Below are 16318 nucleotides of genomic sequence, written 5' to 3' on the forward strand. Positions count from 1 at the left end.
CCATTATTGATGCTCTTTATAGTTTTTTTTTTTTTGATGATAATGCTCTTTATAGTTAGTCACTGTTTATGGTGCATCGCGAGATACAGTAATAATTGTCTTGATAAAATAGTCCTACCGGTCGGTCTGAGTACGTTAAATTGGTCGAGGGTTCTATAGGCGCCCTGGTGTATTGTTAGGCGCCCTGGTGTATATGCAAATCTCCTCCCACAACATTTGGCTATGGAGGGGCCCCTACAGAAGTAACTCCGTGCGCCTTTGGAATTTTTCAAATTGGTTTTGTTTCAAGGCAGAGAGGGGTGGAAATCAAGCAGGATATGGAAATCAAGTCCCAGAGCCCTCTACCTAGCCTAGAACATCCGAGTCCAATGGACCAATGAACTAGCCTTGAATCCTGAAAGGCGCATTTCCCATTTGGCCCGATATATTTTCATGGGCGGGGGGCGGGCTTGTGTAATCTCTGGGTTTTGCTTAACCAAACATAAATCCCGAGCATCATTAAGCTTGAGAAAGAGAAGATGACTTTCATCTATTCAAGTCTTCAATTTTGTACTAATCATGTTCATGCAGGAGGCTCAAATCTCTCCGCCCGTAGCAGTCTCTACAATAGAAGATGATATGCCTGTTACCGAACCCCAAAAAGACCATTATGTTTCACTATGCGTCTCTACAAGATATTTTTGTTTTTGCCCAACCCGTACCCGCGAGTCTATTTTTCTTAGAAAGATAGATAGATGAAGTTTAAACAATTTTTCATCACTTAAAATATTTCGAAAACCATGAAGGAATACTGCGTGAGAATACCCATTGTAATGTTTCATGCCTACTTTATCTTGTGATTCATGTCTTAAATTTGTTTGTTTGTTTGTCAACCGTCTACACTGACTTTTTAATATGGCATCACATACGGTTGCCACTTCTCTCTTGTTTGACTTTTTTCCCATTTGTTTTCCTTCTTGGTTGTCTTTCATTACGAGGGATTGTGCCAAAGACCTAAAGCAAATGGCGAATATCCAATTATCCGAATAGGGGAAAAACCCTCTTTCAAAGTGAAATAAGTGGCAGATCCACATGGTCGGAAATACATTTCTTAGAGAAAATAAATGAGAGAGAAATTATAAACAGAAAAAAGTCATTGACGTGTCACCAAAGAGAGAGAACAAAGAAAGAAGAGCGGGTGAGAGAGAAATGAGAGTTACCCGTGGCAAATATCTAGTAGACTTTTTTGTCTTTTAAATCTTTCAACATCACCGACAGTGACAGTTTATCTGCAAACCTTTCTCGACATAAAACAAAGTGGTGGTGAGGTTAAATGCGAGATTTATAGCATCTCCAGAGGACACACAAACTCTAAAATTTAAAGTGTCACGTAGAAGTTTAGAAATTGTGCCAAATCATCCCAATGAGATACTCGGGTGTGATGTGGAATAGTAATTTTAGAAAATCTCGAGGAGACACTCAATATTGATAGAGTTTTTTCTTTAAGTGTCTCAAAATGGCCACTCACCAAACTTTAAAATTTAAATCAATAAATAACTTCATTTCTTAACTACTTTTCTCTATCAAAATATGAGTGACATGTATAAGTGCTTCAAGGGCTAACAACTCAAACAATCTGTGGGATAAATTTCATCGATCAACAGGTTCGGTTACTGCAAGAGGACAAGATTATGCCCAAAGTTTTAAATAATAGTATTTTAGATATCTCTATTAAAAAGACTAAAGATTTAGGATGTCTCTATTTTGCTACTTGAGAAAGAAAATATTATTAATTTATACATAAACACTAAAACTTTTGGGGTTTTGTTTTAGTGTCACATTGAAGATATTCTTAATAAATAATTTTTTTCTCGCCGAAATCTTGGATGCCCTTTAACTAAAACGTTGTTCCCCAAAACATTGACGGTATGAGCAAGGCACCAACAAAATATAATTTAAGTTGGTAAAGATATAGAAAAATTCATGTAAGCCTATTATATCTAAACCTTTGGAGGAAGAAAACTATATATTTCTATACTAGATGGAAGAACACTATTGAATTATTTTAATTAGCATGATAGTGATAGAAATAAAATAAGATTTTACACTAAGATGAAGAGTTTCTTTTAGCAATATATAACATTATGATAGCATGGTTTACGATATTGATTTTTCTCTTTATAAATGATTTGATATATCAAAGATGACAATAATAACAATAATATATACGGAAAGAAGTTTGGTTGGTCCATATGTAACTCAATTATTGAAACAACAATAGGTGAAGACATCGTTATCTCATTTATTTGTTTATCTATTAGCAACTTTTCTTTTTAAAGAAGAAAACAATTTCGGCATAAAATAATAATTTATGAACTATAATTATATTGAATTTGGTGCTTCATGTACTGAAGGAACCATCCAGAGGAACTATAACATTTCATGAATAGGTAGAAAAATGTCAATGTCAAATTTCGCAACCTATTAAGTTCACCCTTTATTCGAGAAGGAAACACTCTTATCTATCGATTAATGAATAAGGACGATGTTATTTGTAGTTTTGCCTATAATGTACAGAGATCACTTGGGTTTTCTATATAAGACTAAGATGTTATCTAGGGCGCCAACTCCGTATGAACACCGGGTTCTACGAACTCTAGAGACAAATGGAGTTAGAAAGAAATATTAACATACTAAAGACATAGCAACCACAATAGCTTATAAACCCTAAGTTGATTGTGTCAATGGATAGAATAGTATCATAATTATTGGAATACCATTACACTAAAATAGTTTTTTTTTTTTTTGAGAAAGAAATATCATTATAAGATTAAGAAGTAGGTAGTATGTTAGTTTTCACTTAAATTATGGCCTCACTTCTTAGGCCCCCCCTACATAAATATTTAATAGTAGCATCACCATAAACTTCAAATGTGTTACCTTCTTATTGGATTCTTTAGAAAAGACATTGTAAAGTTTTAAATACTTTTTGTTGTTCTTGTTTCTTACTTGGCACTACAAGAGAACTAGAGAAGATACACATTTCACACCAAACAACATTAGGATACAGACAGAAAGGGCATTCACTATCACCACCACCGACAGTTCATTTATTTTGCCCTAAAAAAATCAATCAGGGACCCGGCATCACAAATTAGAATATTTCTCCATTTTCTTTGACAAGGGTGCTCCAAAGGCACCTGTCCTTTTGCTTCTTAGCTCAGCTTTCTCTTGGCATTCTGCCTGAGCCACAGATTGATTAGTCTGAGGTCCACAAATTGAGCTCCTCGAACTGGGGCGTAATCGGCATCGTTCGAGCCCACACAGATTAGGGTCAGTGTGAGAGGCCTCGGACTGCCCCGACCTGTGGGACGCTAAGAGAAAGGGAGGCGAAGAGTAAAAAAGAATGGGCTCCTAATCAGTCATAATCCACGTAAGAAAGTTCTATAGGCACCTCCAGAATTAAGAGAAGAAAAAAGATGATGAAAGTTCATATTCCTGCCTGAAAAGAAGGGAAATGAGTCCTAATTGACTAATGAATAATGATGACTACAGTGGTTAGAGAAATTGAGTTACATGAACATAAAATGGGGTAGATAAACCCTAAACCTAAATCCTAAATACATTGCAGAATCAACAAGACTCTAAAATGCAGCAAAATTAGTAGAGGTACTAACCTTATTAATAAGAAAATGCAAATCATTTACTTGAACAACCTCAACAAGAGATCAACCCTATTCTAAATCTTTAACCACTGTCACTGGTGTAAAAAAAAGAAACAGTACTATTATGAATTATCGACGATGAGATGACAACTATTAACATAGCTATATAAAATCAAAGGATCAAACCTTGGGCGCGAGGGTAAGGGCTTTGAAGGATGTTCATTGTCTTTTTCAACTCTTGGAGATTAAGAGAGATGAATCCTAGCATAGTCATCCACCATTTCTTGTATCTGTTCGTCTTCGACTCTTCAACGATGTCAACTTTCTCTATCGTCTTCTGCCCAACCTCATCAGCTGACTTAGCAACCTTATTGAATGCACCTGTTACCCATGAAGCCCCCGTGAATACATATCAGTTTTCCATTATGGCTGAACCAGCATTACTAAACCGTCTGTTTAGCTGTGGTAAGTGCTGATTTAGTCTTGCGAAATTCTATTCATCCCTCCACTTCCACTCCTCCACATGATGTGGCGACATATCACTTGAGAGTAGAGCACATGGAGAGAGAACGGTGAGAGTATATGCTCCAGTGAGACGTCGCCACATCAGGCGGAGGGACCAAATGGAGGGATGAATAGAATTTTTGGTTAGTTCTTTCCGAAGACTTGAAACTTCTAGTACTTCTCGTCAGCTACTCATGCACCGATGGTTACCTTTTACGTGAGTCCAATCTTTTGGTTTAAGGACACAACGTTGGCCGTAGCAGTAGACGTTAATTGGTGCTTCTAGTCGAAGGTATTGGCTTTGTTAATAGCATTTTTCCCTAAGATGAAGCTATTCGCTATCATGCTACTCACGACATCTTCTGCCACCTCAAACTTTGATTTCTCTTCCCTAAATAGATAAAAAAAATGTTCGGGTTAGAGATTGTACCACATCCCCTTGGCAACCTTTTTCTTGCAAGCTAGATTTCGAGGAGACTTGGGCCCAATGGACCTCACCATAAAACAGAACAAGTACTTTCAGGGATGAGTCGGGTATATATTTGAATGGTGAGGCGCAACCGTGAACTATTGGTTGGGTAACCATAGTGAAGGTGTGATTAAAAGGGAGTTTACGTCAACTATTGGGCTGAAACATGAACTTCCATTAGTGACTAAACCTATTTATATGGGCATCCACATATATAACAATGTCAATATGCAAGGGTAGCTCCCCCCGCATCTAGTTCTTCTGCTTCCTCGCAGTAATTTCAATATTTGGTCATGTGGGGGAACGTGCCGCCACGGCCCCTACATGGGCTCGCCCCTACTCATGCATGTAGTATTTGTCTCCATCTAGATCTTAGTCTCTGAATCAACTGTTGTAGATTACTAAATTGGGGACATGTTCGGCCAGACGAAAAACCCACCTTCTTAAATTGTTGTACGATCCTTTAGTAAAACTTAGAAAAAATACAATAACATGGTAACTAGGGGGGGGGGGGGGGGGGGGCGAGACTTTCACAGACTTTCATAGACAAAATGTCCCGTAGACATTTCAAGACATTTCGAATTACTTATTATAGACAACATGTGTTCATAGACATTTTCAAGACATTGAAGTTTGTAGACAAAATGTCTTTATAGACATTTCAAGACATTTGATCCATAGACAAAATGTCCTCGGGACATTTTAAGATCTTGAGTCCATTGACAAAATGTGTAATGCATATTATATTTGTGCTAATCAAAAATATATTTTTCGACTTTTGTAGACATCTGTGAATATTTGTGGACTTTGATGGACATTTGGTAGACATTTATTATTTTAATATTATTATTATTGTTTAATCACATGAAATAATATATTTATACTAACATTTCAAAAATATATTTTTCGACTTTCGTAGACATCTGTGAATATTTGTGGACATCGATGGACATTTGGTAGATATTTATTATTTTAATATTATTATTATTGTCTAATCACATGAAATAATATGTTTACACTAACATTTCAAAAATATATTTTTCGACTTTCGTAGACATCTGTGAATATTTGTGGACATTGATGGACATTTGGTAGATATTTATTATTTTAATATTATTATTATTTTTTAATTACATGAAATAATATATTTATATTAACATTTCAAAAATATATTTTTCGACTTTCGTAGACATCTGCGAATATTTGTGGACGTTGATGGACATTTGGTAGACATTTATTATTTTAATATTATTATTGTTGTTTGATCACATGATGGACTTCAAATGTCTCTTGTTTTTTGAAAGACATTTTGGCTTCCAAATTTGTCCCAAATCCTTCACAAATCCATCAAATTATGAAGTCCACCAAAGTCTGAGACATTTTGGAAGACAATCGAATGCCTCGGACTTTCATAGACTCTCAAATGTCTGGATTTGAATGCCTCAGACTTTCTTGGACTCTCAAATGTCTGGATTTGAATGCCTCAGACTTTCGTGGACTCTCAAATGTCTGGATTTGAATGTCTCGGACTTTCGCGGACTCTCAAATGTCCACGAAAGTCGCAATCCAATCCCCCCCTAATTTAGTATTTTCACAGATAACAAACCAGCCTTGATCTATATTTTGGAGTTCACTAATACTCCACTTGTCGAGTTGACTTATTTTAATATTTTATTTGCACCCACAATCACACTGAACCAAGAAACACATGTTTAATTATTTATTAAGAATTATTTAGTTCATAAATATTTTTCTATGATAGTCTCTCTCCTTTTTCCAAGTTGGAATAAGATGTAATAAAAAAAAAGTTGGAATAAGATAGTTAGGTATAGGAAAATGGTTCGGTCTAGTTATTCACAATAATCACGCGCAATGGTACTTAATTTTCATTTCTTTTAAATAACTAGAACATGCCTCTTTGATCTATTTTTGTCAGGCTCTGAAAATGGAGCCGAACCTTAGAGATTGGATTTGCTCTAAAAGCAAGCCTAGTGAGGGTCGGGCTGAAGTCAAAATTTCAAATTTTTAGACTCAGTCCAGCCCCAAACGACTGCTTCAGTCGCCCCTAGCATTAGGGGTGACTGAAGGTCCCCAACATGACCGTTGGGGACTCCTAACGGTCATGTTGGGGATGATCTTGGCCGTTGGAAAAAATCCAACGGCCAAGAACTTCTCCTATTTTTTTTTTCGTTTTTTTTAATGTAATTAGTTTTAATTTTTTTTCAACTCTAAAAAAACTTTCACACTAATAACTAAAATACATTGAACGAAAGTGTCAGTCCCCGAATAATATTTCAACCTTGGAAAAAAAAATATTATTTTGAAAATAATTCAAACACGTGTTTTGTATATACACAAAACCACACACGTTTCTCGCACACAACAAAAACGCCGCACACACATTTCCCACATAAACAAATTTTTGGCTTCAAAAGAGACTGGGGTTGGAGCTGAACTTTTTTAGACTGAACTGAAGCTGAAAATTTTAGGTTAAAAAATAGTTTTTTCGACCTAAGACATACTGCCATTGGAGTTGCTCTAAGGTAGAATAAAATAGGGATTAGCTTGGTTTTTTTTTTTTTGTTGTTGCAAAGAGGCGGAGTTAGTCACATTGTCCACAAGAATCACGCGCGATTCTACTGAATTTTCCTTTCATTTAAAATAACATCCAACCTCCCCCACTCTGAAGTCTGACCTGTTTTTATTTTGACGGGATCTTCTCTCTCCCTCTTTTATCTTCTCTACTTTTCTCTCTCTCTCTCTCTCTCTATCCAGCAAATTTTGTTCCCTCCAACCTAAGGGAAAACCCCAAACAACAATCCCTTTTTAACCCTGAAATTGTGGCTTTAATTCCTCTTTCTCGCCTGAATCGATCTTCTCAATTCTCTGTGAGATCGGCGCCGGATTATTATTATCGGCTCCGATCTTAGCGAAATTCGGCTTCTAAAGGTGAAATCAGAAAGCTAATTAAAATTTCCTTTTTGAAAAATTCTAGGGCAAAAAAAATGAGCTTTCAAGATCTAGAATCTGGTCGTTCATTGTCTTCCAGACGTGGATATATTAATGGGAAACAGGATCCGACACAAGCCGTAGCATCTGGTGTTTTTCAGATAAATACAGCCATTTCTACTTTTCAACGTCTTGTTAATACCCTTGGTACTCCTAAAGATACGCCTGAGCTCCGTGAGAAGTTGTGAGTTTTTAATTCCTTCTTCGCTTTCAATCTCTTTATTATGTGTTTGATATTCGTTAGGGTTTTGTTTGATTTGTCGACGATGTAAAATTCTGGTGTTTTGGGTACCTGAGAATTTGATTCGAATTCAAATGAATGACTTTTCAAGTTTTTTTTTTTTTTTTTTAAAGTTCAATTTGGTTTTTAGAGCTCCATTATGAATTTTTCTTCTTTTAAACTTCAATTAGGGTGAGAATTATCTGCACATAAAGAACACACCGTGTTAAGCTTTAGTTTCCTAGGCAAATCACCGAACTGAAACCCATTTTCTGTAATCTATCATGGGTGTTAAGCTTTAGATCATCTGGTTTGTATCTCTAACCTTGACCATAAGAATTACATTATCATTGTTGTTGTCTTTGGAATTCACATTGTCTTTCGACTTCCCATCTTTTTTTCCGCCCGGTACATAAAGTTTAGGTCAATGTCATGGTTTAAAACCCGCAATCACACAGCTAAGAATTTCAAACTCAAGAACTACTTCATTAAAATCTCAGCCACTATTGGTTACTTTTTTTTTACATTTAAAACGAATGCCTGAAGACTCTCTCGATAAATCATGGTTTTTTTGTTCTAATTTTCTTGTTTTTTATCTCGATAGGCGCAAGACAAGGCTACATATCGGGCAGTTAGTAAAGGATACTTCAGCAAAACTTAAACAAGCCAGCGACACAGATCAGCATACGGAAGTTAGCGTAAGTTGTGGACCTCTGTAGGGAGAATTACTATTAAAATTGTGTCACCCTTAGATAGAAATTGCTATTAAAGTCTAATTCTTACTTCGTAGCCCGATGTTATCTGTGGATTCTTTGTAGTCTTGGGCCTATATTAGCTACCTAAGAGCTGCCTAAAGGTTATGATTGATTTATGAGTCTATGACTACACATGATTGTGCTTACATCTCCAGTAACTTCCATCTAACTGCAGACCAGTAAGAAGATAGCCGATGCTAAGCTTGCTAAGGACTTCCAAGCAGTTTTGAAAGAGTTTCAGAAGGCTCAACGTCTTGCTGCTGAAAGGGAAACAGCATACGCCCCTTTTGTTCCTCAAACAATTCTTCCATCTAGGTGATTATTGTTTAAATCCTCGAAATATTCTGTATAACAGTCTAGATTGGCTTATTTACATGCGCTAGAGTTGTGGATTTTGAACTATCAATACGTGTTGTTAATTAATGTTTGGTACTTTGGTATGATATATATATATATATATATATATATATATATATATATATATATATATATATATATGTGTAGCAAACATTTGGTTTTGAGCGCATGGTATTTCCTCCTTGAATCATATATATATACCTAAAATTTTAGCTTTATGCCAGCAGCTACACTGCGAGCGAGCTAGATGTAAGTTCAGACAAGAACCTTGAACAACGTGCTGTCCTTGTGGAATCTAGAAGGTAATTATATGTTTCTTTTACTATACGTTTATATCTAATAATGCAATACCTCTTTTGTAAGAACAGGTTAGGATATCTTTCTCCTTATCTATTTTTTTTATACTTGACCTATGGTTCGCATATCATGGGGTCCAAGCTACCTGTCAAAACTCAAAAGAATGAAAAAGAACGACAGGGATCAATAATGCATTATTAGATGGATGGTGGGTCTAACTTGCATATCAATGTCACATTGGTGGCTGATCTTTCCAAATAGGATGATGCGAAATTGAAACAACTTTTTTGACACACTGCTTCACATAAGATCATCTAGCCGTTCATGCTCAACACTTTGTGGATACATTCATTTTCAAATCTCGAAAAGACTAGAGACAGTGGTTTTGATTATTTCTATTTTTCATTTTTCTGTCAAGAAAAACCATGTCAAATCTATTCGTAGTGTTCCATTTATTACAGTAGTTATATGTGTTAGGCCACATGTGTAGTTTTCAGCCGATTTTTAAAGGGAGAACAGGATAATACAAGTTGGCAAGCATCAAATTCTGAATGGGAGATTCTAATGTCCTTTACTTCTTGTATTTGTGATACAGACAGGAGGTTTTGCTACTGGACAACGAGATTGTCTTTAACGAGGCCATAATTGAAGAAAGAGAACAAGGAATCCAAGAGATCCAACAACAAATTGGTGAGGTAAACGAGATATTCAAAGATCTTGCTGTGCTGGTCCACGACCAAGGGGCTATGATCGGTAACAGATCTTAACTCAACTCTCTAGCTTCTTCTCGCTGTTAGTTCTTAGTATTTTTGTACCTAAATGACATGAAAATTTGACTCCAGATGATATTGATTCAAACATTGAGAGCTCATATGCGGCAACGGTTCAGGCAAAGTCACAACTTGCAAAGGCATCCAAGTCGCAGAAATCAAATTCATCTCTGGTAAGAACTTAGGGATCTATGTTCTGTTAAAGTAGTAAAGAAAGTACTAGGATAACTTCCTTAGCTACCTCCTATCATCACAGACCGAAATGATTTTGTCTAGTTTTTTTTTCCACTACCTTCATTGAGTCAACAGTCTAGACCAATGTTTTGTTCCATATAACCTAGTTTTATCCTTGCTTATCTGGCGACCGCAAAATTACCAGCCGGTCAAAGCCTCCGCAGGCGAAACGGGGATTCCAACATGGATCCGTAGTGTTTTTCTCCCCTTGACACACTTTGTTCGGATAAACCTGTGTGAATTCACGTGTGACCTAAAAAGTTGGCCCCACCATGTTCTTTGTCTCCCGTCTTTTCGTTCTCGCTCTACTTATCTTTAGTTGCCATCTGCGCACTTCTCATGCTTCGTTTACATATTTGCTCGTAAGTGCAGACGTGTTTGCTCTTGGTGATATTTGGAGTCGTTCTTCTCATTGTGATTGTTGTCCTGACTGCATAAGTAACGCCCTTGCTCACTCAAATCAACAATGGCATTGTCAAATTCAGAAGACAAATTTGGCGGTCCATCACGCTACACTGTGCTGATGGTCAAATGGGCTGTCGCGGATTTATTGTTGCTTGCTGGATCTTGTCCTAAGTTGCATTGACTCATAGTACTAGTACATATAAGTTTGGGATCAGTGCTCTCTCTCTCTCTCTCTCTCTCTCTCTCTTTCTCTCTCTCTGTCTCTCTCTATGCATTTGTATGAGGTTTTCCTGTTTGGGTTTGGTGTTGCCATCTTATGTTATTCTGTTCCCCTTCATCATCAATGAATTCAATATTCTTTCTTTGTCATATATGCCTTCTAAACTCTTGTACTTCTTTTTAGGAGTTACTGATTATTGTCCATTAATGTCCTCCGGCATTTTTTGCAAGACTAAAGTTTATTACTTGTATCCTCAGTGACAATCAGATCATTTCCAGATAAGCTCCACAGCTTAGAAACTCAATCTGCTTTCTCACGGCCAAGTGTTCCCCTCCATCCATAAATGATGGAGGTAAACGTAATAACTAAGATGACTGACATGCCCATGGTACGGTATGGTAAGATCAAAATTCACTTAATCGTATGGAATGTTGACATGTAATTCACTTAATCGTATGGAATGTTGACATGTAAACAACATAAATTCAACATGAACGAGACTCAAACTTGGACAGGCCGAGGAAACTACCAAGTTGGAGCTAGCCCAAAGATAGAAAATATGCAAATTATGATATCAGCAGGTCTACCTCTTCCTGCATATTAATTCCTTCGTCATTAGAGAAAACTTTAACATCTCTACTCTGATATAGACTGATGTCATACTATGAACAATCAAATAACAACAATAACATTAAACAAATGGTTTACATAACCTATTCACCAATAACTGCAAATCGAAGTTATGATTTCTTCGAGTTTCTAGAACGATTTGAGTCTGATGAATATATGGTGGCTATAACAATTAGAAGAGTGGATAAGAAAGCTGAGATAAATGTAAGAGCTGATACAAATCGAGAATGTGCCTTGTTCCCTGAAGGGATTTTCCAAGTAACAGCATCAGATGGGGATTCAATGCGCTCGGCTTTTTTCATCAAAAGACAGTTTCCTTTTCGTTCTATGCTGCATTGGATGAATAAATCCGGAATGCCCATTTCAACACTAAAATACCCTATTTCTCCCAGAGGCTGCAAAAGAGTACTAAATAGTTAGAATATTAAAATGTAGGAGAGATAATTATACCTACTAATTTAGAAACATGTCGAAGTTTTATAAGCACAAGATGTATGATACTCTATCATGATTACCATTACAAACTAGAGCTATAGAAACTACTATGGTTGTTTCTTTTGACTCCTCTAATGTCTGAATTCTACTCCTTCAGTCCTTTGAGATGATTACAACTCATTTCAAAGATAAAATAGATAATTCAACTGGGTTAAATGTTTGTTTCTCTATTCGTACTTAAAGTAGTGAAATATTATAGATTTGGTACTCTAAACCCTAAACATATAATAAATCAGGTAGGGAACGAGAACCTAGGCTGATAATCGATATAGCTTGGGGGAGGGTCTGGAGTCTGCAGCAATTGTTCGATCAAGCTTAGTAAATCTCGAGGCCATCTGGATGGGCATGTCGAGTGTTCGCACTCCTCGCGAAGAAAATACCCTGCACCAGTTAAGCTTCGTTGTGGACAGCAAGAACAGGGAATATATCGGCCATTGCTAGGGCTTGGGTCCTCACATAGACCAATTGCATGACCATACACTTAATTTTAGATGATTCTCCATTCAGATATATTTAGAACAGTTATTCTGTGTTTCATTATACTTTACGTTTTACTTCACACTCACCGGATATCGCGCATGTAGTGGAAGTTCCACCTTGATTTCAGGATCATCTGTGTGCCCTGACAAAGAAATTTGACCAATGTCCATATGAACTTCAACGATCGATCGGTTGGAAAGTGCTAAAGGTAATTCCAGATTTGTATCCCCAAAAACTGCAGCATCAACTAACACTGCAAAATGGAGTTTGTGAAGCTAATTTTAACAGTATGCAACACGAATAAAATGCAATTTTCTTTAGAAGTTTTAAGAATAGACGTCTTACCACCGCGTTGAACTAGATGTTGTAACTCAAATGGGTCTGCAAAGACTCCGGGAGGCAATCTTTCAAGAATTACGGCTTTACAGAAACATGAAGTTAATCTCGATATCGCCTCTGGCTGGATATTGAATTTTATTGAAGAAGATAAGCGCCGATGTGAACCTTCACCAATCAGACGCCGTTGAAGGACTGAAATCGTTACTAGTGAGTTCAGATTATCTAATTCTTTACATGAAGCAAGGGGAAGTTCACGGTCCAAGTAGCTTTGGAAATCTGAATCAAGTAAGGAATCATGTTTATCAAAGTAAGATTCAGAAAGGTATTTCTTTGACCACAATTGATCGACGATGTCTGAAGTGCCATTGTACTTACAAACCTGAAATTAAGAGGTAGAAAGATGGAAAGAAAAGACGCAAATGTTAAAAATGATTAAAATCGAAGCAGTAATGAGAGTCACCTAGAAGATTATGTGAACACACAAAGTTCCGCTAGCACTGGAAAATACTTTACGGCCATACTTTTTCCTTTCAACTGCCGTGGAATTATAAGTCGGGCAAATTCATTGTTTGCAAGCAAATGAAAATGGAAAAACCAAAAAGGAAAGTACCAATGTACCATCAACTAGTATTGATTTGGGGCAACTTCTCATTTTCGGGTAACATAGAAAAATAATGAGAAGTTGTTATTAAGGGGTAAGAAATAGGGTACTTACAGCTATAGATGGAAGAAGAAGAAGAAGAAGTGTTGATAAAAGTATCACATACTCGTGCAAATGAATCTCAATTTCCATGGAATTACTGAAACATCAACAGTAAGAGAACAATTAATCTAATGGTAGTAACTTATCAATTCTTGTAGTGGTACTAATCATTTAATTAATGTAGATTCAACATTTTCTCTCTGTATCTCTGGGTAATTGGAAAAAATGGGAAGTAATCAACCATAGGTTATTGTTATAGTACATAAAATTAGAATAAAGATGAAGTTTTTGAGATCATTTCTGAAACAAGGGATTGACCCAGAATCTTAAAAAAAAAAACCCTAATTGAGTGTAGGAACAAATGTTATTTCAAACAAATCCAACATAATTTTAACCCTATATGAATCAATTGAAAATATATCAAATCTCTAACTTGAATTACCCTATGCATTCTATAAACAAAACTTAGAGAGAGAGAGAGTTATGATTGCCTGGTTTGCTTTTCACTATGATGGGTACTGTTGGATGATGCCTTAGAGAGAGAGAGACAGATCCAGAGTTTGAGAAAGAAAGGGTGTGCTTTCAAAAAAAAACAAAAATAAGAACTTTCTCATGGATTGATCCGTTAGCGTCTAGGTCTTACCTTGACTCATTGAGTTAGTCAAGTAATGAACATAAGTGTATGTTCGTTTGGGCCCTATTGGTGTGGCTTAGTATTTGTGTGACACCTATAAAAGTCCCAAAATGAATTAGTTGTGAGGGAACCAACTAACAAGACCTTTTATATAACATGACCTTAAGCTTATAAATTACATAAAACTTTGCAAGAGTGCCTGGTATGCCTTATTAGTTGTGAGGATTGTTTCCCCTTCTTCTATCAAAATCTATCCAAAAATGTTTTCTTGTAAGACCTTTTCTCTTGTGCATCCCGTCCGTTCTAAAATTGAAATGTTAGAGAAAACTAAATAAATAACCACTCGAGTCCTTTTCGTCATTTTTTTCCCTTCCACTATCTTCGTCACATGTATTGGATTCAATTGAATTAGATCGACCCTATTTCGTTTCAATTTATATTTTTCTATCTTCAACTCGACACACAAATTGATTAGGCCTTTGCCATGAACATGATTAATTAGAAAATTTAGTGATTGCATCTTCACATATCTATTGGAACCAAACACAAGTTTAAGGTTTACTGTTATATTTAGATTAGTTGGTTGTGAGAGTTCTACTTAACAAAACCTCTTATGCTCTAAAATAAGAGTAAGATTCAATGGAATAACAAGATAGAGCTTCATAATAGAATTTGGTTTAATGAATCATTGAACGAACAAATGGATGAGCCAATGAGTAATGGTATTTGAGAAAGTGCAGATTTAGTTGTTGCGAAGCTAATGCAGTTATGTAGTTTATTCTAAGTACATGTTTCCCTAGAAACAAAAGTAAATCTTTCTCATTGAAATGATTATGTAGAGAGAAATCTAAACCTTTTTTTTTTATTGTTGAAACCTAGGAATAACATTAATGTATCAAAGTTCTATTACGATAGAAATGAAAAATTAAAAGTGGAACATCATTTCAAATTCTATCTTTATTTTGAGTTCTAGCCCATTTTGCTAACTTGTGTCTGCTGGAATGTTCTGTGATAGGTTGATATAAGCGACAGAAATGTGATGAAACCGTGGAAGTAATTTCCTTATCTGTTGGATGTGATAGAGGGATTGCCACTGCCTTTGCTCTTTGCGTCTTGAAGGTGATAGATGATATAGAAAGTGACAACCAAAAGCTCGAAACAGAGAGAAATCTAAACCTAATAGTCAAACCCGATCATCCAATCAAAAAGTACTAAGAGTCACCATCTACACTAAAGACAATTATGATTTCACAGGATACCACGAATTCCACAAAGTAGTAACCGAGAAAAATGGAATGAAACACGAAAATTCGAACCAAATAAAAAACATATCATTTTCTCAATACAAAACCGAATCTCTTTCTTTCTCATTCTCCGGTTTCAATTCAAGTGGGTCAGGTTTCAATTCAATTGGGAAAACCGATTTTTACCCATATTAGATACATGCAATGAATTCACATACCTTATGATTGGCACTGCACAAGTAACGGGATAGTACTATTGATAGAGAATCTAATGAGCAATTTCGTTAATAGAAACCAACCTAACTTCTTATACAAAAATGTATCAGCGATTCTATTCTTCACATCAAACAAGAAAGAAGTCAATACACACAGAGATTCAACAAAACATACCATTTTTGGGAACTACCATAAATAAGTTATCAGCAAACAACGAAAGCGATATATTTCAAGCAATGACATACTCTTTCATCCATCATAGTAAATTCCAATACCCATGGCATCACCTTTAGTTTGAAATTGACCTAATGAATTCATTTAAAAAAACATGTATTGTAAGGAAGAAAATCAGTAAGATATCAAGTTCTCACAGATGATGTATTCATTTGATCTCAAGTTCTAAATTTGAACAAACAAAGAAAAGAAGATTCATACCAAATTAAAACCTAGGGTTGGTTAAACTTTAACAGCTTCCTGCTCTAACAGTCTATTGGCACATGAATCCATCCCTCCTCTTCAGTTTTAAGGTATTGGCTCCAGAATCTAAAGTAGACCTAATCGCTTAGTTCTGGGTTTAGGTGACATAGCTCTTTCGGGGAGTAAGGCGACTGAGACACTCATGTCGACCTCTTAGTTCTGGGTTTAGGTGACAGAGCTCTTTCGGGTTTTACCTACATCCTTAATTATTTTCCG

General features: G+C 36.0%; 2 protein-coding genes and 1 pseudogene across 3 annotated transcripts; 1 reads left to right on the plus strand and 2 right to left on the minus strand.

Annotated features, from left to right (window-relative positions):
• Nucleotides 1-3766: 3766 nt before the first annotated feature.
• LOC147536656 (binding partner of ACD11 1 pseudogene) lies at nucleotides 3767-4649 on the minus strand (annotated as a pseudogene).
• A 2537-nt stretch (nucleotides 4650-7186) lies between these two features.
• LOC147536657 (syntaxin-22-like) lies at nucleotides 7187-11033 on the plus strand. 2 transcript variants are annotated; one of them, XM_086640265.1, is made up of 7 exons: nucleotides 7187-7810; nucleotides 8451-8544; nucleotides 8777-8916; nucleotides 9183-9260; nucleotides 9851-10008; nucleotides 10098-10198; nucleotides 10632-11033. In XM_086640265.1, exons 1-7 carry the CDS (start codon nucleotides 7623-7625, stop codon nucleotides 10695-10697), a joined length of 825 nt encoding a protein of 274 aa, XP_086496391.1. In that variant the 5' UTR covers nucleotides 7187-7622; the 3' UTR covers nucleotides 10698-11033. The 2 variants fall into 2 exon arrangements, with proteins under 2 accessions (XP_086496391.1, XP_086496392.1); XM_086640266.1 differs by having other exon boundaries at nucleotides 9186-9260.
• A 513-nt stretch (nucleotides 11034-11546) lies between these two features.
• Nucleotides 11547-14103, minus strand: LOC147536658 (phosphatidylinositol-glycan biosynthesis class X-like protein). The gene is made up of 5 exons (XM_086640264.1): nucleotides 14023-14103; nucleotides 13544-13628; nucleotides 12835-13207; nucleotides 12576-12742; nucleotides 11547-11909 (listed from the first exon to the last, which is right to left on the minus strand). The coding sequence occupies exons 2-5, from the start codon at nucleotides 13619-13621 to the stop codon at nucleotides 11625-11627; spliced, it is 903 nt and encodes a 300-aa protein (XP_086496390.1). The 5' UTR covers nucleotides 13622-13628; nucleotides 14023-14103; the 3' UTR covers nucleotides 11547-11624.
• Nucleotides 14104-16318: the final 2215 nt, after the last annotated feature.

Source organism: Eschscholzia californica, unplaced genomic scaffold (assembly GCF_041429995.1).
Source record: "Eschscholzia californica isolate CP2 unplaced genomic scaffold, dmEscCali1.0.p SCAF_5, whole genome shotgun sequence".
Taxonomy (NCBI): domain Eukaryota; kingdom Viridiplantae; phylum Streptophyta; class Magnoliopsida; order Ranunculales; family Papaveraceae; genus Eschscholzia; species Eschscholzia californica.

What these genes read in the sequence shown, in the direction of transcription:
- LOC147536657 (XM_086640265.1), top strand. Translation starts at nt 7,623, where the DNA reads ATGAGCTTTCAAGATCTAGAATCTGGTCGTTCATTGTCTTCCAGACGT. An exon ending in ATCAGCATACGGAAGTTAGC is followed by an intron (nt 8,545 to 8,776) that starts GTAAGTTGTGGA and finishes ATCTAACTGCAG; the next exon opens with ACCAGTAAGAAGATAGCCGA. An exon ending in CAAACAATTCTTCCATCTAG is followed by an intron (nt 8,917 to 9,182) that starts GTGATTATTGTT and finishes GCTTTATGCCAG; the next exon opens with CAGCTACACTGCGAGCGAGC.
- LOC147536658 (XM_086640264.1), bottom strand. Translation starts at nt 13,621, where the DNA reads ATGGAAATTGAGATTCATTTGCACGAGTATGTGATACTTTTATCAACA. An exon ending in TTCTTCTTCCATCTATAGCT is followed by an intron (nt 13,208 to 13,543) that starts GTAAGTACCCTA and finishes TCTTAATTTCAG; the next exon opens with GTTTGTAAGTACAATGGCAC. An exon ending in CACTACATGCGCGATATCCG is followed by an intron (nt 11,910 to 12,575) that starts GTGAGTGTGAAG and finishes ACTCTTTTGCAG; the next exon opens with CCTCTGGGAGAAATAGGGTA.